Below are 27,891 nucleotides of genomic sequence, written 5' to 3'. Positions count from 1 at the left end.
TTGTTGCCAATGACAGAGGTCAAACGTTTTCTGTAAGTCTTCACAAGGTTGTCACACACTGTTGCTGGTATGTTGGCCCATTCCTCCATGCAGATCTCCTCTAGAGCAGTGATGTTTTGGGGCTGTCGCTGGGCAACACAGACTTTCAACTCCCTCCAAAGGTTTTCTATGGGGTTGAGATCTGGAGACTGGCTAGGCCACTCCAGGACCTTGAAATGCTTCTTACAAAGCCACTTCTTCGTTGCCCGGGTGGTGTGTTTAGGATCATTGTCATGCTGAAAGACCCAGCCACGTTTCATCTTCAATGCCCCTGCTGATGGGAGGAGGTTTGCACTCAAAATCTCACGATACTTGGCCCCATTTATTCTTTCATGTACGCGGATCAGTCATCCTGTTCCCTTTGCAGAGAAACAGCCCCAAAGCATGATGTTGCCACCCCCATGCTTCACAGTAGGTATGGTGTTCTTTGGTTGAAACTCAGCATTCTCTCTCCTCCAAACACAACGAGTTGTGTTTCCACCAAACAGTTTTACTTTGGTTTCATCTGACCATATGACATTCTCCCAGTTCTCTTCTGGATCATCCAAATGCTCTCTAGCAAACCTCAGACGGGCCCGGACATGTACTGGCTTAAGGAGGGCGGGACACATCTGGCATTGCAGGATCTGAGTCCCTGGAGGCGTAGTGTGTTACTGATGGTAGCCTTTGTTACGTTGGTCCCAGCTCTCTGCAGGTCATTCACTAGGTCCCCCCATGTGGTTCTGGGATTTTTGCTCACTGTTCTTGTGATCATTTTGACCCCACGGGGTGAGATCTTGCGTGGAGCCCCAGATCGAGGGAGATTATCAGTGGTCTTGTATGTCTTCCATTTTCTAAATATTGCTCCCACAGTTGATTTCTTCACATCAATCTGCTTGCCTATTGCAGATTCAGTCTTCCCAGCCTGGTGCAGGTCTACAATTTTGTTTCTGTTGTCCTTTGACAGCTCTTTGGTGTTCACCATAGTGGAGTTTGGAGTGTGACTGTTTGAGGTTGTGGACAGGTGTCTTTTATACTGAGAACAAGTTCAAACAGGTGCCATTAATACAGGTAATGAGTGGAGGACAGAGGAGCCTCTTAAAGAAGATAGAGGTCTGTGAGAGACAGAAATCTTGCTTGTTTGTAGGTGACCAAATACTTATTTTCCACCATAATTTACAAATAAATTCTTTCAAAAATCAGACAATGTGATTGTCTAGATTTGTTTCCACATTTTGTCTCTCATAGTTGAGGTATACCCATGATGACAATTACAGGCCTCTCTCATCTTTTTAAGTGGGAGAACTTGCACAACTGGTGGCTGACTAAATACTTTTTTGCCCCACTGTATGTCAGTATTACATTGTATATCCCTGTATGTTGCGGTCGTTCAGGTGCTTATCTAATAGTTTCTTGAAACTATCAATGCCCCCTGCTAAGACCACTGCCTGTGGAAAGGAATTCCACATCCTTGCCACCTTTACAGTAAAGAACCCTCTACGTAGTTTAAGGTTAAACCTCTTTTCTTCTAATTTTAATGAGTGGCCACAAGTCTTGTTAAACTCCCTTCTGCGATAAAGTTTTATCCCTATTGTGGGGTCACCAGTACGGTATTTGTATATTGAAATCATATACCCTCTCAATTGTCTCTTCTCCAGAGAGAATAAGTTCAGTGCTAGCAACCTTTCCTTATAACTAATATCCTCCAGACCCTTTATTAGCTTTGTTGCCCTTCTTTGTACTCTCTCCCTTTCCAGTACATCCTTCCTGAGGACTGGTGCCCTGAACTGGACAGCATACTCTAGGTGCGGCCAGACCAGAGTCTTGTAGAGCGGGAGAATTATCATTTTATCTTCAGATCTTTTTGCAAGGTTTCCACATGCTGCAGAGAAGTTATTGCCCTGCTCAGCTTAGTATCGTCCGCAAATACAGAGATTGAACTGTTTACCCCATCCTCCAGGTCCTATATGAACAGATTAAATAGGATTGGTCCCAGCACAGAACCCTGGGGGACCCCACTACCCACCTCTGACCATTCCGAGTAATCCCCATTTATCACCACCCTCTGAACTTGCCCTTGTAGCCAGTTTTCAATCCATGTACTCATCCTATGGTCCATGCCCACAGACCTTATTTTGTACAGTAAATGTTTATGGGGAACTGTGTCAAATGCTTTTGCAAAATCCAGATACACCATGTCTATGGGCCTTCCTTTATCTAGCTGGCAACTCACCTCCTCATAGAAGGTTAGTAGATTGGTTTGGCAAGAACGATTCTTCATGAATCCATGCTGATTACTGCTAATGATACCGTTCTCATTACTAAAATCTTGTATATAACCCCTTATCATCCCCTCCATGAGTTTACATACTATTGATGTTAGGCTAACTGATCTGTAATTCCCAGGGATGTATTTTGGGCCCTTTTTAAACATTGGTGCTACATTGGCTTTTCTCCAATCAGCTGGTACCATTCCAGTCAGTAGACTGTCAGTAAAAATTAGGAACAATGGTCTGGCAATTACTTGACTGAATTCCCTAAGTACCCTCGGGTGCAAGCCATCTGGTCCCGGTGATTTCTTAACGTTAAGTTTCTCAAGTCTAATTTTAATTCTGTACTCTGTCAACCATGGAAGTGCTTCCTGTAATGTGTCATGAGGATAAACACTGCAGTTTTGGTTAATGAAACCCCCAGATTCCCTCGTGAAGACTGAGGAGAAGAATAAATTCAATACCTTTGCCATCTCCCCATCCTTTGTAACCAGATGTCCCTCCTCATTCTTTATGGGGCCAATATGGTCTGTCCTCCCTTTTTTACTGTTTACATACTTAAACAATTTCTTGGGATTTTTTTTACTCTCCTCCGCTATGTGTCTTTCATGTTCTATCTTAGCCGTCCTTATTGCTCCCTTACATTTCTTGTTGCATTCTTTATAAAGTCTGAATGCTGATGATGATCCCTCAGCCATGTATTTTTTTGAAGGCCTTCTCCTTTGCTTTTATATGCATTTTTACATTGGAGTTAAGCCATCCAGGACTTTTGTTTGTTCTTTTAGTTCAGTTGTTATTGTCCACAGTGTCCTTCCCAACCAGGCCTCTGCATATGTGAGAGTTTCTGATGTTACTATACTTCTCTACAATATTAGTGAAGTATGGTGAATGTAATTATGAATTCTTTCAATTTGCCTTCACACTCCTCATGCCTATGCCTGCTCCTGAAATGACCCTAGCCTGTTATTTGACCATGGCACTGCCTGCCGCCTAAACTGACCATACCTCTTCCTGCTCCGGAACTGACCCTGACCTGTTATGTGACCACGCCACATCTCTGCCTGCCGCCTAAACTGACTATACCTCTGCCTGCTCCAGAACTGACCCTGGCCTCTTTAATTGATGATGCCTCCGCTTGCCACCTGAAATATCGACGTTTCTGCCTTCCACCTGAACTTACCTTGGCATGTTAATTGACAACGTTTTTTACTGCCGCTTAGACTGATCTTTTGCCCTGCTTCTGTAGTAGTGGGATTCAAGATAACACAGGGGTCTTACATATGGGAGACTCTTCAGAATAGTTTTCCTGAGTGAAAAAAAAGTTTTTGGCTTTCTCCGGGTGTTGTAATTTCCAGATTAGGGCCTGGATACGGGAGGCTTTGAAGAGATTTGGGTGGGAAGAAGCCTCTACCCCTGTGTCTTACCTGACCAAGGCCCTAAGCCTGATATTTCTGCCTGCTGCTGACTTACCCTGGCCTGGTAATTGATCATACCTCTGCCTGCCGCCTGATCTGACAACACCTCTGCCTGCTACCTGTACTGACTAGGGACTATGTTCCTGCCTACTGCCAGGACCAATACTTTGGCTGTGCTGACCATGTCTCTAAATGCTGCCTGGACAATTCTTTTGGATTTTGCTGACCACATCTCTGCCTGCTGCCTGGACCAATGCTTGGCTGTGCTGACAATATCTCTGCCTGTTGTCTGTACTGGATATAGACAGTATTCTTGCCTGTTGCCTGACAATTGCTTACGCTGAGGCTGACCACCTCCCTGCCTGCTGCCTGGACCAATGCTCTCCTCTGTGGACAACTCACTACTAAAACCACAGGTAATCTTTTGTTTACCCTTTGCTCAGCAGCATGTACTTTGGGGTGTAATTCTTGGCATGTACATGCTATGTGTTAGAAATATGAAGGGCCTTCAAAAAACTTGTGGATAGAAATGACATGTTCAAAAGACTCATTATGCTTCATAAAATATACGTTGTAGTGTTTGCTTTCCAATATTGGGTAATTTTTTGGGGTGTTTCCGCTGTCTTGGAGCTCCAGGGCCTTCAAAAATGTGATAGTTTGTCAGGAAACCAGATCCACTTGTTTTAGGTGTGAATTTTTTTATCTATTCCCACCATATGAGACTGTCTCTCTTTTATCTAACCTCATCAGTATTCTTGGTTAGGTTTTCCCAGATGATCCTGCTTGCTTCATGCTTCATTGAAAAAACATACAGCTATGCAAATATAGCCCATCCTCAATGACACATCTAATTACCCCCACCAGGGACATGATCTAGACTGGGAAAGCAGCACACCACTTTTTGTAATAAAATGTATTCCTCACAATCAATTTTATTACAGCAATAATAAAATATATAAAAAGTGTGTATACTGTAGGCTGTGATACCAAAAATGTGCTGTACATAGAGCGTTGTTGTTGGAAATATTCTTTACATAAGATCTTCAAAATGTTTCGCCATCATGATCTCCTCAGGAAGAGTGCACATATGTATTGTGCACACATGGGCTGTGTAGTGAATGGGAGCGCAGCGCCCCTGTGCACCTGTGAAGTGACATACTTCTCGGTTGGCACCCAGCGGGGTTGTGAGATCTCCCTGTGGTCTTGAGAGATGGTGGGACGGGAGATTGTGGTTCGCATTCGCAGGATCCAGCAGCATGCCCATGCCCTGGCATTACATCACATGCCAGCAGGACAGAAGACCTAAATAAGCCATGCAGCAGTGGCTATCTTGCCGGAGTCCAGGACAGAGCCAGATACACATCACATGTGGGCTACTGCTGTAAGTCAGGCTAAGATTGACACTTGTATTTTTCACAATGCTTCAGTTAAATAATGAGGCCTATATTCATTTTTCTGATGCGCTTTTTTCACGTGTTGGAGATGCAACAGCCCTCGTACAATGGGTAGGGCGTAACTTCAGTTAATAGCATTTAATTGGAGACTCAATTCAATACTGCTATCACCTTTTTAGAATTTTAATTCTTTCTTGCTGCTCTCTGTATATTTAACGTGCAGTGATACTGACCACCAGACTGAAATACCCATTATAAACCTTATTAAGCAGGTTAGTTGCTGATCCATTGTCCTTCTATATAGGTTTTTCCCTTAACAAAGGGAATTTTTGTTTAATGATTTTAGTAGGTATAAAACTACCAAATATAAATGAGAACAAGTAAACAGTAGCGCTAAAGGTAAATGATTACCAGTAAAGAAATTTGAATAACACACCAAAAAGTGATAATGTGCATAGTATATTAAAGTCCATAAATCACACTTGATAGGGTCAAAACTATGGCTCGACAGTTGATAACTTCATCCAACATCACACCATGTGACCAAAATGTGTCTCCACTCCCCAGTTTGGATGTAAACTCACCAAAAAGATTTGCCTCACACTCTCGTGTTTTGGCAATCAAGCAGTTAACCACCATAGGGTTCAGATGAATTCCATCAGTGCACATTTCCCAGCGGGTAATATAGAAGAAATATGACTCCAAATAGTGTGATATCATCAAATAAAATAAAGCATTTATCAAAAAGCATAGCCCGATGGTAATATACTCACAAACAGACAAGGTAAAATCGTGTCCATATGATGCATATGCGTTCATATGATGGCATCTCATATGATGGAGATGCCAGAGATACCCTGTCACTTCTGATTGCCGTACAGAAACGTCCCATAGGCAGCAGGCAGAAATATCAGGCTTAGGGCCTTGGGACGTGGCTGTACGGCAATCGGAAGTGACATTCACGCACCACCGGAAGTGACGACCCAAGTGTTCAGATCAGGGGTGGAATGACCTATACCTTATGTCCGCTGTGACGGGGTATCTCTGGCATCTCCATCATATGAATGCAATTTTATGATGGCACCCAGAACCACCATTCATGCACACCTGCGGGGGGCGCGCAACACAGTGATCATGGTCGTGCCATGTTTCTAAGACACGGTGTGACCCTGATCTCAGTAAAGAGTCGATGACGCAGCTCTTCACCCATGTGGTCGGCTGTGGCCATTCACAGCCGGTCACATGTAAACAAAGAAGTGCCGTTTATCCTCGCTTCACACTGACAGAGTGCGTGGCGAGGAAAGTCGATCAGCGGTATCTCCTTGCAGGGGGATCATGTAGCGGTAATCAGGGCACTGATCCTCAGTGCCAAGATTACGGCCCCAGCAGTGCCCATCAGTAACACCAATCAGTGCCCATCAGTGACACCAATCAGTGTCCATTAGTGATGCCAATCAGTGCTGCCTTTCAGTGGCCATCAGTGTCCACCAGTGCCTCCTATCATTGCCCACCAGTGCCGCCTATCAGTGCCACCTACCAGTGCCCATTAGTGCCACCTATCAGTGCCGCCTATCAGTGCTCATCAGTGCTGCATATCAGTTCTACCTATCAGTGCCCATCAGTGTGGTATATTAGTGCTTCCTCATCAGTGCCACCTAATCAGTGCCCTTCAGTGCCGCCTCATCAGTGCCCATAAGTGCCCCCTCATCAGTGCCCATCAGTGCAGCCTATCAGTGTCCATCAGTGCCACCTCATCAGCGCACACCAGTGAAGGAGAAAAATTACTTATTTACAAAATTTACTGACAGAAACTAAGGAAAACTTTTTTTTTTCAAAATTTTCGGTCTTTTTTTCATTTTTTTTGCAAAAAATAAAAAGCCCAGCGGTAATTAAATACCACCAAAAGAAAGCTCTATTTGTGTGAAAAAAATGATAAAAAAAAAATTAATTTGGGTACAGTGTTGCATGACCGTGCAATTGTTATTCAAATTGTGACAGCGCTGAAAGCTGAAAATTGGCCTAGGCAAGAAGGGGGTGAAAGTGTCCAGTAGGCAAGTGATTAAAGATCATATGTAGAGAATATTTCCAACATCAAAACTCACTGTACAGCGCATTTTTGTATTACCGCCTATACACATTTTTTTTAATATTGCTTTAATAAAATATCTTTTTAACTGTTAATTTTATTTTTGTTATTTCCACTGCACCTTAAAAATCCCACTCCTTCAACTTCAATCCTTGTCGTTATAAATAAATAAGGGATGTGGTGCAATTCATTCAATATCCCCCAACCACACATGTATATTATGTTTGAAAATAAAATGTTGATGTTTAAAGTAACACCTACTCCTTATGCTCTTGACAGGAAAGCAACAACTATTCAAAAATATTTCAGTCAAACAAATTACAAAATACTTAATAAGAAACTTGAAATTGCCTACTTTTATTTCATTCCTTCAGTGCTTGCATAATTACACCTTGCAAGAAGAAAAAGAAGATCCAACTGCATAGAACCTGATATGCAAGTTTATTAGTCTTGTCCTTTCATCTTTTGAGATCTCCTTTATATTAACCCCTTCCTGCCTGCCTCTGGTGCCTCTTTGAAGATTTCAAAACGTACCTGGGGCAGGAAGGATGGGCAGTCATATGACCAATATCACAGTGGTCACATGATTAGAAGTTGATCCCACTGGCTACTGATCTGTAGTACAGACGAGAACTGTCTGCAACAGCTTGGTCCTTGTGCTAAGAGAACACTGTGAGTGCACTCTCAGCACATAAACAATGACTGCCCAGTGATGCATATTTGCTGCATGTTGGCCCTAAAGCCCAGCCTTTTACTGCCATGTGTGTTGGGTGGTCATAAAAGGGTTAAACTACATGTTGACAGCGTGGAGTGCATCCCTACACCAAAGATGAGGTTATTCTGCATTCTGCTATGACATTTGGTACTGCAGGGGAGGTTATAAAAGACAAAGTTTTATAACATTAAGCAATTCAATTTAAAAGACAGACAAATATTTCTAGATATAAATAAGGACAAAACTGCAAAAAAGGTCAACCTCTTCAGTTTGGATTTTACACTGCATTAATTTAAAAAAGTCAAGCAGAATGTCATTCTAAAGTAAGCTGAAAGAGCAAGATTGATCATCTTAGCCCATTTACATTGTGACAGCATTGCAGTCCAAATGATTTACACAGTGGCATACAGCGCCCTTGAGAAAAACAAAGCTAGTGAATTGCAGTACAGACAAATCCAAAATTATTTGTAAGGTCATTTGAACAAAGATAGTCACATTTAAAGGAAGGTTAAAATGGAACTCTACAATTATTTCTCAAAATGTATTGTCTGTAAATGACCAGAGGATTGGTTTTCTTTTTGTTTGCGTAAATAGAAGTAAACTTTAAATGCTATTTATCTTCAATTCAAGTAATTTAAAGACCATCTAAACCTTCCGTTTAAAATTAGCTAAATACATTCCATGGGCAAGACAACAAAAGTCTTATGCAGCGTACACATGATCGGACATTCTGACAACAAAATCCTGGATTTATTTCCGACGGATGTTGGCTCAAACTTGTCTTGCATACACACGGTCGCATAAATGTTGTTGGAAATTCCGATCGCCAAGAACGCATGTGTGTAATTTTGTGCGTCGGAATTGTCTATACACGCTCGGCATTTACGACAATGGATTTTGTTGTCGGAAAATTTGAGAACCAGCTCTCAAATTTTTGTTGTCGGAAATTCCGACAACAAATGTCCGATGGAGCCTACACATGGTCGGAATTTCTGACAACAAGCTCACATCCAACATTTCCCGTCGGAAACTCCGATCGTGTGTACGCGGCATAGCAATGCATAACAAAAAACCTAATCCAAAAGTTATGCAATGGGGGTTATTTACGAAAGGCAAATCCACTTTGCACTGCAAGTGCACTTGAAAGTGCAGTCGCTCTGAATCTAAGGGGTAGATCTGAAATGAGTGGAAGCTCTGCTGATTTTATCATCCAATCATTTGCAAGCTAAAATGCTGTTTTTTATTTTCCTTGCATGTCCCCCTTGGATCTACAGCGACTGCACTTCCAAGTGCTCTTTCAGTCCTTTAGTAAATAACCCCCAATTTCTGTAACAAAAGTGCAGTCCCATGCACCAGAAACTCTTCAGTAATTGCCTCTGATCACCACAATGCCCTTCCTCCGACCTATGGGTGTCTTCTCAACTTCTTGAATGGACCTCACTAATTACAGGAGCTCTATATGCGCTTTGCAATGTTATGCCACTTTTACACATGTGTCCGTTTTTCATCCATCCGTTGATGGAGAAAAAATGGACATGAAGGCATGTCTATGTAAAAAGGGATGACAACGGATGATTGTGTATTTTCATCCATTTTCATCCGCTTCCGTCAACATCTGTTTTTTTGAGCGGATGAAAGTCCTATTTTTCATCCTTAAAAAAAACAGATCGGATGAAAAATGGATATAAACTGACAAATGGTTATTTTTTCATCTGTTTTTGCATTGGTTGTTAGGGGCAACCAGTCACTGGTTGTGGCAGAGAAAGGCAGGAGAGCAGTATAGTAGTATATACAGTGAGGGGCAGTCTGTACAGGCAGGCTCCTTCACTTGCCGGTGCTGACTGTCACTGTCAGCTTTTAAATGTAATTGCTGGCTTTTTTTTTCTTAGGTTTTGGAGCTGTCATTTGGGAGGTTGGGGGGGAGTGTGTGCAAGGAGAGGGGTAGGAGAGAAGAAGGGATGTACATATAGTGAGGGGCCAGTCTATACAGACAGGCTCAATCAATTGCCGACCCCCTGACTGTCATTGTCAGCTTTTATATCTAATTTTCGGCTCTTTTTCTTTAAACAGTGTGTCAGAGAAGGGTCTTTTCCAGTCGCATCCACCATGGTCCTGTGCGTGTGCACGGTGGATGGGCACTCCGGCACACACGCGTGTGCGGCCCGATGGAGCGGCGCATGCGTGTGCGCGATAGCACACATGTGCGTGCGGTGACCCGCGCACGCCCGTTGTGACGCTCTGGCGGGGCTATTTAAAATGGCTCCAGCACACCCAGACAGGTTGCTGGTTTGTCGTCAGCTTCCTGTTGGTTCCTGCTTCCTGTTTGACGTATCTGATTTCCTGTTGTGACCCGGACTGTTCTCACCACTCTACTTCTATCCTGGATTGACCCTCGGCCTGCTTAATGGACTTGCCTTGCCTGCCACCAGTGTATGACCCTCGGCCTGCTTAATGGACTTTGCCTTGCCTGCCACCAGTGTTTGACCCTCGGCCTGCTTAATGGACTTTGCCTGCCACCAGTGTTTGACCCTCGGCCTGCTTAATGGACTTTGCCTTGCCTGCCAACTGTGTTTGACCCTCGGCCTGCCTTACGGACTTGCCTTGCCTGTCACCAGTGTTTGACCCTCTGCTTGTTTAGAGATTTGCTTGCTCCACCCAGCATCAGGTCCTCAGCCAGTTCCAAGACCCTTGCAACCCCTGATCCGGCTCTGCAGTCTTCCTTCAGGAACTCTATACCTGCTGGTGGCCCGTGCTCCTTAGTGCCACCCATTTCCTGTACCATCTCCAGGGAACGGGGTGCGCGTAGTTGCAAGGGCGAACCACTCTCGGCATCTTGGCCTCGGTAAGTACTCTCCTGACAGTACAAACCAGCCAGATGTTAGAGGCCGACAGAGCACGTTCCCCTCTAGAGATCCTGTGCCAGCAGGTCTCAGCTCTTACTGATGCAGTCCAAAAACTACAAGAAGGCTATACCCAAATTGATAGCCGCCTTCAGCAACTATCCGGTCCACCTATACCTGCAGCCACAGCTCCAGCACCTACTAGTGGGGTCCCTACACCTGAGCGCTTTTCAGGAGATCATAAAAAATACAGGACCTTTAAGAATGCCTGCTCTCTCTACCTAGCCCTCCAGCCCAGGACTTTTTCTTCTGACGCAGTCAAAGTGGGGTTTGTCATCTCCCTTCTAGCTGAGGAGCCATAAGCTTGGGCTCACAGTCTGATGGAACAGAGGAGCCCTGTCTTGAATTCAATTGATACCTTTTTTGAGAGCATGGCACAACTCACAGCAAGGCACAATGATGATCTGCAGCGCACAGCCACAGCTGAAGCAATCCTGCATAGTTTGTCTCAAGGGAGAAGGCCAATAGAGGATTAAACAGTGGAAATCCGCAAGTGAGTGGGCAGCCGACACTGGCTCAAATGAGCCTGCCTTGAAGTATCAATACAGTCAAGGTCTGTCCGAGGTCCTTAAGGACAAATTAGCCAGGATAGAAACTCCAGCCTCTCTAGAGGAATTGATCCAATCAGCCACCAAGTTGGATAGGCGCCTGCGAGAGCTGCGCTCGGAATGTTTCCAGGGGCCACAACCTGGTTGGACACCCTCCAGGCCAATGCCTATCCATTCTCTGTCTCCAGCTGCTGCCACCACCTTGGCTTCTGAAGTCGAGTCCATGCAACTCGGACTGGTCCGTGCTCCTCTGACTCCCGAAGAAAGGCAACGTAGACGCCAATCCAATCTGTGCCTGTACTGTGGAGGTTCTGGTCATTTCCTCCGCAGCTGTCCAGTGAGGCCCAATAAGTCTTACCCGCAAAACACTGTGAATTACCAAACCATTGGTATACCCAAGACTTATGTTACTCTCCTTATCTGTCTACAGCTACCTGAAAAGGAAACCCGCCTGCCAACTATAATGATTCCGGAGCTTGTAGCTGCTTCCTAGACATCTCGCTGGCCCAGAATCTACACATCCCTCTTCAGACTAAAGCACAAAGTCTCCAGATACATTTGGCTGATGGGTCTCTCCCTCATTCTGGACCCATCACCCGGGAAACCAAGCCCATCCGTACTTCCACCGACGTAGGCCATCAGGAGTTTCTGCGTTTTGACCTCATCCACTCATCTATCTTCCCCATAATCCTAGGTCTGCCCTGGCTCCAGGCACATGAACCTCAAATTAACTGGAGAATTAAGGAAGTGTTCTTTTCCTCTCAATACTGCTCCCAGCACTGCTTCACCCCGGCTCCTAGTACTTGCTCAGCCATCACACCTGTGCCTGACAATCTTCAACATGTTCCCTCAGTATATCTTGGATTCCGGGATGTGTTTGATAATAGACATGTGCACACTGAAATATTTTGTTTCGGAATTTCGTTTTCGTCCGAAAAATAAATTTATTTAGTTACTCCCGAAATTCGTTTTTATTTATTTCGTTTTTTGTTAAAAAATGCATTAGTCCGAAAATCCAAATTAATTAAGGTCGAATCTGTCATTGAAGGCTTATGGTGTCTGTCGAATGTTCAAAGAAGATTCGGAGCAGCTAAACTGTACGTGTACATTTCCGGTCGAATTTTCCGCCTACAAGCTAGCTGTAGTAGAATTCTAATGTTGTATGACTAGTAATAATTATATTTATTATTTATTTTACTAGTCAATCAGCATTAGAATTTTTCTATAGCCTATGGGCGGATGCATTTGACCGGAAATGTATGATTGCAGCGTTGTACAGTTTAGCTGCTCTGTTGAATATTCTTAGAACTTTCGACAGACACCATAAGCCAAAGATTCAACGTTTGTATGTTTTTCGTTGCTTTGTCGAATCTTTGCTGTTCATGTTGAATGGTCTACTCTACCCCAACAGTCACCCAACTTTCACATTCGTTTCTCAATCTCCAAGTGCAATGGTGGGCGCGGCATCCGACATTGTGTCAGATATTGATATGGCATTATTATATAGAATCTATAATAATAAATCCCCCCCACAACACGGGCAGCCTCTGAGGCTATCACAACACTAGCAACACTCGTATCGCTATCGAATTCACAACACTAACACAATAGCAGCAGATTATTATGAAAGTGTTAAGTTGAACTGTAGCTTGCTTCACTATTGTTCTGCTGCTGTGCTTATGCTTAATTGCTAAATAATTCAGGTTCTCTGACAAACAGACCAAGAAGATTGACTGTCTTCTGAAATGATTCAGTGTGTGTGTGTCTCTCTCTGCTAGCAAATTGTAAGTGAAAGTAAGTTGGCTGTACGTGTGTACTTAGTTATAGCTATTTTACTGCCCCTCCTCTTTGGTTAAAATCGGCCAATAACATTCATCATCATCATAATTTTTATTTTACTTCCCCCACCCAATTCCAGCAGCGATCTTCTCTCTCTATGTCGAATCTTTTCTCTCAATGTCGAATCTTTTCTCTCCATGTAGAATAATCTTGGACTAATAGAGTTAAGGTTAGGCACATTCGACCACAGGTTCGATAGACACAGATTGTTATTGTCAGCGTCATGTCGAATCTCCTATCTATATCGAACTGTTGTCACAACAAAAACGAAAATAAAGCATTTGTTTATGTCGGATCTTTCGGTTTTCGTATTCTGCATTTTTGTTATCATTTGTTAAAACGATAACGAGAATACCTGAAATTCGGACGAAAATGCATTCGGCTGAAAACGAATGCACAAGTCTATTTGATAAACAAAAGGCTGATTGCTTGCCACCTCACTGGCCTTATGATTGCCCTATTGACCTCCTCCCTGGCTCGGAAGTTCCATTTGGCCGCATCTTCCCGCTGTCAGAAACCAAGTTAAAAGCGCTTAAAAAATTACATTGATGAAAATTTAGAAAAGGGCTTCATCTGTCCTTCCTCTTCACCAGCCAGAGCTGGTATCTTTTTTGTGGAGAAAAAAGATGGGTCCCTAAGGCCGTGTGTGGATTACAGGCAATTAAACAACATAACTGTCAAGAACCGATATCCATTACCACTCTTTCCCGAGCTGTTCCAACGATTCCGGTCGGCCCAGATCTTCTCTAAACTGGATCTTCAGGGTGCCTACAATCTCATCAGGATTCGGGCGGGGGATGAGTGGAAGAGTGCCTTCAGGTCCAGGTTTGGGCACTACGAGTACCTGGTGATGCCATTTGGGCTATGCAATGCCCCGGCCACTTTCCAACATCTGGTCAATGATATTTTTTGAGAATACCTTGACGACTTCCTAGTTGTCTACCTGGACGATATTCTCATTTTTTCTGCTACCATTGAGCTTCACCGAGTCCATGTTAAAAAGGTCCTCACCATACTTAGGAATCATAAACTGTACCTCAAAGCTGAGAAATGTGAGTTTGAGAAGACTGTTGTGCAGTTTCTGGGATTCATCATCTCTACCAATGGGGTCGCAATGGACCCACAAAAGGTCAAGGCAATCCAAGAATGGCCAGCCCATCAGATGAAAAAGGGGTACTACGATTCATTGGGTTCGCCAACTTTTATAGAAGATTTATTCTTGGCTTTTCATCCATTGTGGCACCTATCACCCAGCTCACACGTCAACACAACTGTTTCCAATGGTCACAGCAAGCACAGGAAGCTTTTACCAAGCTTAAGACCTTGTTCATATCCACACCAATCTTACAACATCCTGATCCTGCCCTACCATCCGTATTAGAAGTGGATGCTTTGGAAACCACTACAGGGGCCATCCTCTCCCAGAGACATGGGCCCAAGGCGATTCTACACCCTGTAGCCTTCACATCCCGGAAACTGAGCCCGCCAGAACTAAATTATGACGTAGGTGACAGGGAGCTGCTGGCCATCAAGTTCGCCCTAGAAGAGTGGAGGTATTTACTGGAAGGTGCATCTCATCCTGTTATGATCTTCACCGATCATAAAAATCTAGAGTACCTCAGGACAGCAAAATGGTTGAGGCCCAGAAAGGCCCGCTGGGATCTCTTGTTCTATAGATTTAACTTTCATATATCCTACAGACCAGGCTCTAAGAATGGAAAGGCAGATGCGCTCTCTCGGATGTTCTCTGTAAACCCTCAAACCACTAAACCTAGTACTATCCTCTCTCTGCAAAACTTCCTTGGAGTCACCCAATCTGATCTAATAACCTCCATCAACTCCTCATCCAGTCACTGTTCCGGTCCGGAAACACATGCTTTAGAAAAACATGACGAGCTGCTCTGGGCCCCGGGAGAAAATTTTCGTTCCCCGGAAAGTAAGGCCTCTGGCTCTCAAAACCTTTCATGATCACAAACTTGCAGGCCACTTCGGAACAAGAAAGACTGCTGAACTGATCTCCCGTTCTTTCTGGTGGCCAGGGTGGAGATGGGATTTTAAGGACTATGTCTCTTCTTGCTTACTTTGCCAACGCAATAAGGGTCTAAACATCAAATCCTGGGGTCTACTCAAACCCTTGCCCATCCTGGAACGGCCATGGGCGGAAGTGTCAATGGACTTTATTGTGGACCTACCTGCTTCGGTGGGGTTTACCACCATCCTGGTCGTTGTTGACCGCCTCTCCAAGATGGCGCATTTCCTGCCCATGGTGGGCACCCCCTCTGTTTCAGATATGACCAATACCTTCCTCAAGGAAATAATTAGACTTCTTGGTGTGCCCAAGAGCATCGTCTCGGACAGAGGTGTCCAATCTACCTCCAAATTTTTGGGGGAGCTCTGCAAGACTTTGGAAATAAAGATGTGCCTCTCCTCTGCATACCATCCCCAGAGCAACGGCCAGACGGAGAGGAAGAATCAAACTTTGGAGCAGTACCTCCGGTGTTTCTGTTCTGGTTCTCAGGATGATTGGGCGACTCTTCTGCCATATGCTGAGTTCGCTTACAACAACTCTGTTCACTCCGCAACTAATCAAACACCCTTCTGGGCAAACTTTGGGTTCCATCCTCCCTTCCTAACATCATCCCTGAAATGTCTGTTCCTGCCATACAAGATCGAATAGACTCTATCCAATCTAACTTTCATAGAATTCAGGACACCTTACAGAAAGCTCAGGACAGTTATAAGAGACAGTATGACCAAGGAAGGAAGGAGAATCCAATCTTCAAGGTGGGTAAGGAAGTTTGGTTGTCAACCGCAAATCTTAGATTACCTCTGCCCTCACGGAAACTTGGGCCAAGGTTCATTGAGCCATTTAAAATTAAGAGGATGGTCTACCCCTGATGGTCAACCCTGTGGCATTTGAGCTGGCATTACCAACCTCCTACAGGATACATCCAGTATTCCACGCATCCCTGCTAAAGCCCGTGGTGGTCGGTCCTTTATCTGGGAGAAAGGAACCTCCTCCTTCACCAGTTAAAGTGGACAGGGAAAACGAATTCGAAGTGGAGTCTATCTTGAGTTGCAGGAAGAGGGGCAGACAGCTCCAATATCTAATTCAGTGGAAGGGATACCCTCCCGAGGACAATTCCTGGGAGCCCGCTAGGAATCTGCATGCCCCACATTTAATTCAAGCTTTTCACCAGGAACATCCAGAGTTGACCCTCGGCCTGCTTAACGGACTTTGCCTTGCCTGCCACCATTGTTTGACCCTCAGCTTGCCTTACGGACTTGTCTTGCCTGTCACCAGTGTTTGACCCTCTGCTTGTTTACAGCATCAGGTCCTCAGCCAGTTCCAAGACCCCCTGCAACCCCTGATCCGACTCTGCAGTTTTCCTTCAGAAACTTTATACCTGCTGGTGGCCCATGCTCCTTAGTGCCACCAATTCCCTGTACCATCTCCAGGGGACGGAGTACGTGTAGTTGCAAGGGCGAACCGCTCTCGGCATCTCGGCCTCGGTAAGTACTCTCCTGAAACAGTGCAGAGCCAAAGCTGTTCAGTAATTGCCTCTGATCACCACAGTGCCCTTCACCCCACCAATGGGTGTCTGTTTACCTGCTTGAATGGACCTCACTAATTACAGGAGGTCTATATGTGTTTTGCCGTGTTATAAGTGGCACCACACCCACTGGCTGTATACTCCAAATCCATGGCTCTCAGCCGCTCTCAGCATGGTGTCAATCATATAGGAGGCAAGAGGAAAGAACCATAGTGCAAATTGCTAATAAAAAAGTATTTATTTCCATATAAAAAATCCACTCACATTTCACAATACAATCCTCTGCATACACAGCTCCTCCTAGTCTCATCGTTATTACCTCACCGCCCACCGCATGCGTTAGCCTGAACCTTTGAGAAAGCCCACTGGGCACTACGCTTGAGGTGAGCGGTGATGTAATCACACTGGGACTAGATGGAGATGGTATGCAGAGGATTGTATTGTGAAATGCTTGTTTTTTACTTCTGAAATGTGAGTGGATTTTTTAAATGTAAGTAAATACTTTTTATTAGCGATTTGCACTATGGTTCTTTCTTTTGCCCCATATATGATTGACACCACGCTGAGAGCTGCTGAGAGCTGCTGAGAGCTATGGATTTGGAGTATACAGCCAGTGGGAGTGGTGCCATTTATAACACTGGAATGCGCATATAGACCTCCTGTAATTAGTGAGGTGCATTCAAGCAGGTGAGCAGACACCCATAGTGAGTACACCCCTCATATTTTTGTAAATATTTTATTATATTTTTTCATGTGACAACACTGAAGAAATTACACTTTGCTCCAATGTAAAGTAGTGAGTGTACAACTTGTATAACAGTGTAACTTTGCTGTCCCCTTAATATACACACAGTCATTAATGTATAAACCGCTGGCAACAAAAGTGAGTACACCCCTAAGTGAAAATGTCCAAATTGGACCCAATTAGCCATTTTCCCTCTCCGGTGTCATGTGACTCATTAGTGCTACAAGGTAACTCATTAGTGTTACAAGGTCTTCAGTCATGTGCTTTTTCACATGACTGAATGCCAAATATTCAGCACAATACTCTTTTGAAAACACAGCAAAATCCACAAAAGTTGTGACAAGCAAAATGCAGTGAAGACAATCTTATTAATTTAGTCAAAATCATTACAATGTATGGAGTCTGAATGGTTTAATGAAAAAAGGAAAACACTATATTGTGACATCTGTTAGATTTTATGAAGCTTAAATGATAAATCTAAGAATTAAATTGATCAAGTTCTGTTTTAATGATGCTTCTAAAACAACAGTGTGATTTTGTTTATACAGATTTGCCTTACTTCTGTATTTATTCAGTATATTGCAGAAAAAATATACTGCAAAAACAAAATAGGATGATATGAACATGAAGACATCCAAATTTGTATTCCTCTTACCTGACTGTCTACCCTGCTTGTACTTTCTTCATCCTGTAGCCGTCCTCCAAAAAATCCTGTATCTGATGAATAATCCCAAGCATGACTGTGAATGGTATTAGTGGCTGACTGAGTATTGAAGTACAAAGGAGTAAAATTACTTTGATTTTTTATTAAAGTCCAGTCATTGTTCATGCAGCTAAGGTCTTCAGATCTAGAATGCCCTTCTAAACTTCTGAAGGCTTTGAAATATTTGAGCCCTGTGTATGATACACCAATCAGCAAAAACATGCTGAAAATAAATGATATAGCTATGATGAGATGTCCATTAAAGTCTGCAATGATCTGCTCATTCTTTACCAACATTACATTTCCATCCAGCTGTTCTTTCTTAGAGTGCAAAAGAGTGATGGTGACAACTGTCATGGTGGATTTTGGAGGTTCTCCATGGTCAGTTATAGTAATCAGCAAACTGTGCAAATCTCCATCAATTTCTTCAATCATTCGTGCTACAGTGATATCACCAGTATAAAGCCCAACACTAAAAAGGGAACTGTTTGTGAGAGAAGCTATTTCATATCTAAGCCAGGCATTGTAACCAGAATCGCGATCTAATGCTTTTATTTTGGTCACTACATGTCCAACTTTGGCTGTTCTCCATACTTCTAAGGTGGACAGAAATGGTAGCACCTGGGGAAAATTATCATTTTGGTCTTGAATAAAAAGAGTGAGGCTAGCGGTGCTGCTTAAAGGTGGTGTTCCATTATCTCTAGCTTCAATCACAACACAAAACATTTGCAGTTTTTCATAATCAAAAGTGTTGGCTGAAGATATCTTTCCTGAATCAGAATTAATTGTAACTAAACAAGGAGGAGACACATCTCCAGCTGTGTTTGATAACAGAAAATAGGAAATATGAGCATTTTCACCACTGTCTATGTCAAATGCAGAAACCTGGGTAATTGTTGTCCCGGGAAGAATATTTTCCTCCACAGAAATTGAATATGAGGGCTGTGTGAATAATGGTGGGTTGTCATTAACGTCAAATACCACAAAACTTATAGAAGTACTTGAAGATAAGCAAGGGAATCCGGAATCTGTGGCTTTTATAGAAACATGGTATTCTGACATGGACTCTCTGTCAAGGGTATATTTGAGAACTAAAGAATAGTAATTTGAGAATTTGCTTTGTAAAACAAATGGAAAGTGGGTAGGTATTTGACAAGTTACATGACCATTCTTGCCCGAGTCTTTATCAGTAACAGTTAAAAGTGCGATTACAAAACCAGGCTCAGCATCCTCCTTAACTATACTGGATAAAGAGGTCACCTTAATCTCTGGAGGATTGTCATTGACATCAGTTATGTCTACTATAACCTTACAGTGTCCTGTTAATGGCAGCTGCCCATGGTCCTTAGCTTGCACTTGTATTTCATAAGATGTTTTTTCTTCATAGTCAATGAATCCTCTGAGGCTTATAACACCACTTATTGAGTCAATGTGAAAAAGCTGCTGCACCCTGATAGGCACAATGCTACTGAACGAATATTCAATTTCACTATTTACACCATCATCGTTATCAGTTGCATTGAGGGTTAAAATTAAAGTTCCTTTGGCATAGTTTTCTGGTATTGACACTCTGTATACTGAACTCAAAAATATGGGTGGATTATCATTAGCATCCTGCACATTAATTCTAATTTGAGTTATCCCAGACAGTTTTGGTGTCCCACAGTCAGTTGCAGTAAGGGTTAATAAATGGAATGCCTGCTGCTCCCGATCTAGAGCATCCTTTAAAACCAGCACTAAAGATGCTGTTTTGTAGTCACTGATATGTGAGTCTATGTCAAAAAATTCATCTGGATTTAAAACATAAGAGCAGATAGAATTAGAGCTGGCATCTGGATCAAAAGCGCCCTCTAACGGAAAACAAGTTCCAGGTTCAGTTGACTCTGCGATGGTTAAAACAATTTCATTGTTACTGAAAAAGGGTGCGTTGTCATTTAGATCTATGATATTTATTTCAATATGATACAGTGCGAGTGGCATATCCATTACAATCCCCAGTCTTATCACACAATCCACATTACTGCTACACAATTCTTCACGATCTATTTTATGTGCAACATAAAGAGTGCCAGTTTTGGGGTTAATATCAAAATACCTAATCTTAGTATCATAAGTGATCTGGAACTTACGATTGAAGAGATGCTTTGGGTCCATTCGTAGATCATGAGCTAGGTTTCCTATTACTTTTCCTTGATCTTGTTCTTCCAAAACTGCATAACTTATTTGACCATTTACAACATCAATTAAGTAAATCAGGTGCACGGACATAGATATCCACCATTGTAAGATCCTATACTTGTATGAGAATCCCATACTGAATAACAAGTGTGAGAAGAATGCAACAAGTGCCTAAAGGCGAGTGAAAAATTAAATCTCCAGGTATCAGTTCTGATGCTTGAGGTGTGAAGAAATGACTGAACATTGACGTGGCTCTCATTTATTTCAATCCTCCTTGGGATATGACATGCTAATATACAGTGACATCTTGTGGTCTCACCACGTATCCTTGAAATAACTATATATCGGCTAAAAGTGTGAGCACAAAAATATATGGTTAATGCTACTTGCTGATACGTTCTATTTTAAATGTTTTTGTTTTAAATGAAATACATCATGATGAGTGGAGGTATGTGTAACATTTTACGTTTAAAGCTACTGGATGATACATTGCTCTATTTGAAACATTTTTTTCTTTAAATGAAATATTATGATTAGTAGAAAGATATGTAATTTCTGTGTTCTACTGTTAAGATTCTGCAGAGATTTAAAAAATTCACAAAACATATAAATACACATACAGTCATGTTAATATGCTACTGCATATACTGTATCTAAACAAAGGTAAAGAAAGAGTCATTTATTATGTACCACTATGTAATATTATTAGAAAACAAAAATGCATGCTCTTTATTAACCATATTAAATATCTATTTACTGTTTTTATAAATGAAGTATGTTAAGATACTGTGTGCAACAAAATGGGTTGTCAGTACAAGTGTCTTAAGAACACATCTACTATTTTAATGGTATGTATTTAATAATTGAAAGAGCAATGAGAAAAATGCAGTAAACCACTGCAATGTATATGGAATCATGATATTCTAGTCATTCCACACACACAGTAAACTGCTAAAAGTTAATTGCAGATAGTTACAAAGGGTTATGTGTCAATAAATCCAGTCATAGAGCGAGACAAAGCACAAATGAAGCATTGAAACAAATGCAATATAGAAACACAAATGGTAAAAACTTTCTGCGTTATCCCTGTTTATAAACCACCTATTACTCAACTCTATATACTATAAGAAGCAGCTAGCACCGCTATGCATCCAACCACCTGTACAAAATGCAATAAATAATAATAGTCACAAAAAAGTGCAGTGCTCTCCTTCAATAAAGGGCATTCAAATTAGAGTGCATAAATTAATATCTGAAAACGGTGTAAAAATCATCTATATATAGAGTCCATCTTTTCTTTTTCTTCAGGTTCCTGAAGCCTGAACCTTTGAGAAAGCCCATTGGCCATTACGCATGAGGTGGGCGGTGACATAATCACGCTGGGACTAGGTGGAGCTGTGTATGCTGAGGATTGTATGCCAGTTTTTTACTTCTGAAATGTGAGTGGATTTATATATGGAAATAAATACTTTTTATTAGCGATTTGCACTTTCTTTCCTCTTGCCTCCTACTGTATATGATTGACACCACGCTGAGAGCTGCTGATAGCTATAGATTTGGACAGCCAGTGGGAGCGGTGCCACTTATAACACTGCAAAGTGCATATAGACCTCCTTTAATTAGTGAGGTCCATTCAAGCAGGTGAGAAGATACCCATAAGAGGGATGAAGGGCACTGTGGTGGTCAGAGGCAATTACTGAAGAGACTGTACTTTTTTTCAGGGACATTGAATCATTTATTTATGGACTGTATGGACTGTATATGTATTTAAAAGAAAAGATGGACTCACGTAAATGTATTATATATAGATGATTTTACACTGTTTTCAGATATTTATTTATGCACCATATTTAAAATGCACTTTATTAAAGGAGAGCGCTGCAATATAGAAACACAGATTTTACAGAGACAGAAATCCTCCCTTAAAACTGGACACTTCTATGGACAACATGAGGTTCCTCCATTCTGTAACTCCTTGGGTTAGCCCATACATTTTACCCACAGTAACACTTGCTGGTGACATCTAGCATTGTTTAGCAACCATAAAATACAAGTAGTAGGCAGAACCTAATATTAGTTACTAATTGGACTCCTATGTTTTGCTACACACCAAGCAAAGAGTATTTTCCTTTAAAAGTCATTACCTACTTTATAAAGCAATAACATAAAACCCCAATATAGAATAAGCTCAATGCTAGCAAGCAGACTATCCCCAAAATTCAGATCCCAGGCTCTCTCAAAAATTAAAATACAAGGGGGCACCCTTTCACAAAATCCCCAACGTATCATGGGGGAATTTCAAAGATACTACAAATCCTTATATAGTGGGGAACACAGCCCCCCTCAACGGGAGATGGACAGTTTTTTAAATAATATTCAAATCCCTAAATTACAAGATGGCCATCGTCAAAAATTAGACGCCCCTATTTCAGCGGAAGAAGTTTGCACGGTCATTAAAAACTCTAAATCTCACTCAGCACCAGGCCCGGATGGGTTCTCTACACCCTATTATAAATCATTTGCTGTCACACTTGCTCCATATATGGCCCGGTTCTTCAACGCCCTCAGACAGGGGGGACAATTAAACTCCTCACTTAATATGGCTCACATCACAGTTCTCCCCAAACCCAATAAAGATCCCAGCTCCGTAGGCACTTATAGGCCTATATCCCTTATCAATAATGACTTAAAGTTTCTGACTAAGATCCTTGCAGACCGCCTGGCTTCCTTTATTAGCTTATACATCCACAAAGACCAAGTAGGCTTTATTCCTGGAAGACAGGGCCCAGATCAAACTAGACGTGTGATAGATTTAATTTCTCTCCTCAACTCCAATTGGGATAAAGGCCCTCCCAGACAAGGATGTCTATTGTCCCTAGATCTCCAAAAAGCATTCAACTCTGTCCATTGGAAATATATATTTAACATTTTACATAGATGGGGCTTTGGGGACTTCTTTCTTAATGTTCTGCATGCTCTATATTCTTCTCCCACATCCCAGGTGCGTCTGCAGGGATTTTACTCTGAACCCTTCCCCATTTCAAGAGGCACAAGACAGGGCTGCCCCCTATCCCCATTGATCTTTGCCATAGCAATCAAATCCCTAGCAATAGCCATCAGATCCAATCCGAACATACAGGGTATTCAGTGCGGCTCCCGTCATCACAAATGTGCGTTGTTTGCAGACGACATACTGATGTTTATATCATCTCCCCTGACTTCCCTCCCCAACATATGCCATCTTCTGGACAAATTTGGAACAATCTCAGGTCTTAAGGTAAATTATGACAAGTCTCAAGCGCTCAACATCAACATACCTGCTACTTTGCTGGCCAGGCTTAGGGAGAGTTTCCAGATAACATGGAATGAATCACATATAACCTACCTGGGGATTAAATTGACCCCCAAGATAGAACTTCTTTACCAAGCCAACTATCCTCAGCTATACAAAAAACTAGAAGAGGACTTGACCAGGTGATCTGGGCTCTCGTTATCCTGGCTTGGCAAAATAAATTCAATTAAGATGACCCTTTTTCCCCGCATCTTATATTACTCTAGGGCCCTCCCAATCCCTGTTGACAAAGCCCGTTGTCTCCAACGCTTTCACACTCTTTCAATCTCTGGGATGGCTTACGTAAAAATAATCAACTCTCCTCCCCCATAGAACCTCTTAGACACATATTTCATAATCCTGATTTCCTACCGGGGTTAGACATCAAAGCCTTTCAATGGTGGCTAGACAAAGGGCTATACAGGATAGGTCACTTCCTCAGACCTTTGGGCCCGCTCCCCAAAGCGTATTGTATTACTAACCTTGAAATGCCCCACTCAGAATTTTTCAGATTCTCTCAAATCTAAGTCCTCATGCACACGGACGTTTTTACAGCCGCGTTTTTGAGCATTTTTTACAGCTTAAAAACGCCTGTCTATGTTAGTCTATGGATTCATGCCCACCTAGACGTTTTTGAGCTGCAAATGGCCTAGGCGTTTTTAAGCTGTAAAAAAAACCCAGGACCAGTGCGTTCCGAGGCGTGGCGCTAGAGCTGTAAAAACGCAAAACGCGGAAAAACGTGCAAAAACGCGCAAAAACGCGACCGCTGCATTTTTTTGCGTTTTTTAACTCCGGCGTTTTTTGGTTAAAAATAGATGATTGGACACTGTAATCTCTGTAAAAACAGGAAGTTCCTGTCTGGACATTAGATTACCCAAGAGTCCTTTGCACAGCCGTGTGACTGTGGTTATATTGGCTTGAAGATGGCTACTGCAGTTTCCCAAGTGGAGCTAATAAGTGCGGTACAGGCCCATCCAGAACTGTGGGATGTGGCACATCCACTTCATGGGGACCACATACGGAAGGTGAAAGCCTGGGAGGACATCAGTTCTGCCATTACCCCTGGCTGGGAACAAATGAGAAATGCGGAAAGAAAGGAAATAAGTAAGTCTATTTTCCTTGAATGCATGATCTGTTTGTGTGTAATGTAAATGAAGATTGCATATTTAACCCTTTGTTTTCCATGTTATTTTAGGCAAAATTATGCAGCGCCGCTGGAAGTCCCTACGTGACCGTGTCAGGAGGGACCTCACGGACGAAGACAAGGCGGCACGTAGTGGAGCACCAGCGCCAACCAAAAAAAAAACATGTGTACCACAGCAATCTGCAATTCCTAAGGCAAAATATGCAGAGCCATACCAGACCGTAAGTTTTTTTCATATATTTGTACATTGCTTTTCAGGCAGTATGTTCCATGGCTATTGTAACCACTTTCTGAACGCCACATGTACATATACGTCGGCAGAATGGCACGGCTGCACAAATGGGCGTACCTGTACGTCCCTATTAAGTTGCCGCCTTGGCGGCGCGCTTTCCCATTTTGAGGTCCATGAGTCCGACCGCGGGTCCTGCGGACTCAATGTCCGCGGGCACACCGGCGATCGTCTCAGGGAGAGGAAGAGGTCAATGCCAGTGTAATTTTTACAGTATGTCATTGCAATTTTAATCGCACTGATCGCTGTAAAAATGACAATTTTGCCAAAAATGTGTCCAAATTGTCCATTGTGTCGGTCGTATTGTCGCAGTCATGCTAAAAATCGCTGATCTCCCCCATTACAAAAAAAAATTTGCAATCATTGCAATTTTAATCGCACTGATCGCTGTAAAAATGACAATTTTGCCAAAAATGTGTCCAAATTGTCCAATGTGTTGGCCGTATTGTCGCAGTCATGCTAAAAATCGCTGAACTCCCCCATTACAAAAAAAAATTTGCAATCATTGCAATTTTAATCGCACTGATCGCTGTAAAAATGACAATTTTGCCAAAAATGTGTCCAAATTGTCCAATGTGTCGGCCGTATTGTCGCAGTCATGCTAAAAATCGTTGATCTCCCCCATTACTAATAAAAAAAAATTTGTAAGAAAAATGCCATAAAACTCTCCCCTGTTTCATAGACGCTATAACTTTTGGCAAAAAAAACTTTATTAACTGAAATCTGTATATACATATCGGCCTAAACCAAAAAGAAAATTTTATATTTATTTATTTTTTGTGGGATATTTATTACTTAAAGTATTTACGTTTATTCAATTTGTATTGTCTGCAGAACAACTTCTAACTTTAGACTCCGAGAGGTCGATGAGGAAGATGCAGAGGTTCAGAGACCAAGCAGTCCTATGACCAGCACTGGATCTCCACAACCAATCAGCGAGGGAGGTGTTGAGGGCACAGATGAGGTAACTGCTTCGGTCTGCCTGTCTATCTCATTGTCTGTCTGTCCATGTACATGTCAATGTAAACATTTTTGTTCTTTTGCAGGAATCGAGGGCTGTGGAAACACCGTCTCCTGCCAGTCATCAAGGTGGAGAGCAGCGCGGTCGTGGCGGTGTTCGTGGCCGTGGGCGTGGACGTCAGGCGAGGGGCGGCTATAATCCGGAGGCTGATGACAGAGTGCTAGCACTGCTGCAGGAAGTGCGGCAGGAGAGGCGCAGTATGGATGCCTTTTTAGACACCAACAATCCACGTGCCTGCTTCTGCCGCAGCCTTTACCACATCCTGGAGGACATTGGGGGAGACCAAGAGAAACTTTGTATGGATCGCATGTACGCTATTGCAATGCAATACCGTCATGCAAAATTAAGTGGCGGGCCACCTCCATGCGATCCATATAATGTTTCTCATGATCCCCCAATGGCCCCTGGGACCTCAGCAGTGCTAGCACCCCCCTCTCACTATCAGCCCCCTCCTCAACGCCAACCACCACCTATGCCGTCCAAGACCTCATACCATAACCTGCACTCGTATGGTGAATTTCCACCTTCCACCTCCCATTTTCAGCCCTCATACCCTCTACCCCGCTACCAGCAGGATTTTGAGAGTGATCGCCAGGCCCAACCATTACCCCGTCCCCAATCCCCAATCAAGCATCCACCACCACCTATCACCAGTTGTGATCCCAAAATAAATTCTTTTTTTTCTTGAAATACCAGTTGTGATCCCAATCCTTTATTTAATTTTTTTTTTTTGATTGAAAATAAATGTGTTCAATTTGTCTTTTATATGATGCACAACAGCACTCCTTTGCACTCTGCTTGCCCTGAAGGCAGAGTGCAAAGGACTCTATCGTACTCTGCCTTCGGACAAGCGTAAGCTTGCTCTTTTTTGGGCTTAGCCTAGGCTTACCCCGAAGGCAGAGTCAAATTGACTTGTAGAACAATCGTTGATAAATGGACCAAAAAATAACAAACTTCAATTTTGAAATGCTTTATTTAAAAAAACACAAGAAAGCAAAGGTAGATGTATTGCAAATATTTTTTAGATATAATCATTCTGCCATGATACCTCTCCATCAGGGGATTCAAAAAATTCTGCAAATTGGTTTCGAATGCTCATGACACGTGCAGTTGAACGCAAGTCCATAAATTGAACCCTCTGAAGTTGTCTAATGGGCTCCTGTTCAACATTATTTCTGTCACTGTCCCGCAGAAAATTGTGCAGAACGCAGCATGCCAGGACGACTTTAATGGCGTTGTCAACATCCAATTGCATACTTGTCAGCAAAACTCGCCATTTGGCCGTGCACACCCCGAATGCACATTCAACAACACGGCGTGCACAGCTGAGCCGATAATTGTAAATTTTTTGTTGTCGGCTGAGACCAGTGCCACTGTATGGCCTCATTAGATTTTCAGCCAGTCCAAAGGCCTCATCTGCCACCATGACTAATGGCAAGCTGGGTTCTTCAGTGCAGGGTAGAGGCCTGCTTTCAGGAATATTGAGTCGTCCCTCATGTAGACGACGTCCGAAGGCCGACTCGCGGAATATGCGGGCATCACCTTGGCTTCCATATGCTCCCACATCAACAAACAGAAATTTGAGGTGTGCATCGGACAATGCCAGGAGGACCACGGAAAAATATTTTTTATAATTAAAATATGACGATCCAGAGTGGGGAGGCTTCTTCACCCTGATGTGTTTCCCATCAAGGGCTCCTATACAATTTGGGAACTGAGTTTTTTCCCAAAAAGTGTCCAC

The 27,891-nt window shown here is 42.8% G+C and overlaps 1 protein-coding gene across 13 annotated transcripts in view; it reads right to left on the bottom strand.

Moving 5' to 3' along the window:
* LOC141132482 (protocadherin alpha-C2-like) overlaps positions 1-27,891 on the bottom strand; it is a 441,772-nt gene that overhangs the window by 211,451 nt on the left and 202,430 nt on the right. The window contains exon 1 of one of the 13 annotated variants that reach the window (XM_073620889.1): positions 18,140-20,518. The exons of the other annotated variants lie outside the window; for them this stretch is intronic. Within the exon in view, the coding sequence (XP_073476990.1) occupies positions 18,140-20,500 (2,361 nt within the window). The 5' untranslated portion in view covers positions 20,501-20,518. Of the gene's footprint in view, positions 1-18,139; positions 20,519-27,891 lie in introns of those variants that run through there. 13 annotated transcript variants of the gene reach the window in all.

Source organism: Aquarana catesbeiana, linkage group LG03 (genome assembly GCF_042186555.1).
Source record: "Aquarana catesbeiana isolate 2022-GZ linkage group LG03, ASM4218655v1, whole genome shotgun sequence".
In the NCBI taxonomy this organism is placed as follows: Eukaryota; Metazoa; Chordata; class Amphibia; order Anura; family Ranidae; genus Aquarana; species Aquarana catesbeiana.
Note: the sequence above shows the minus strand (reverse complement) of the source record. Positions and strands in the feature narration are given on the sequence as shown.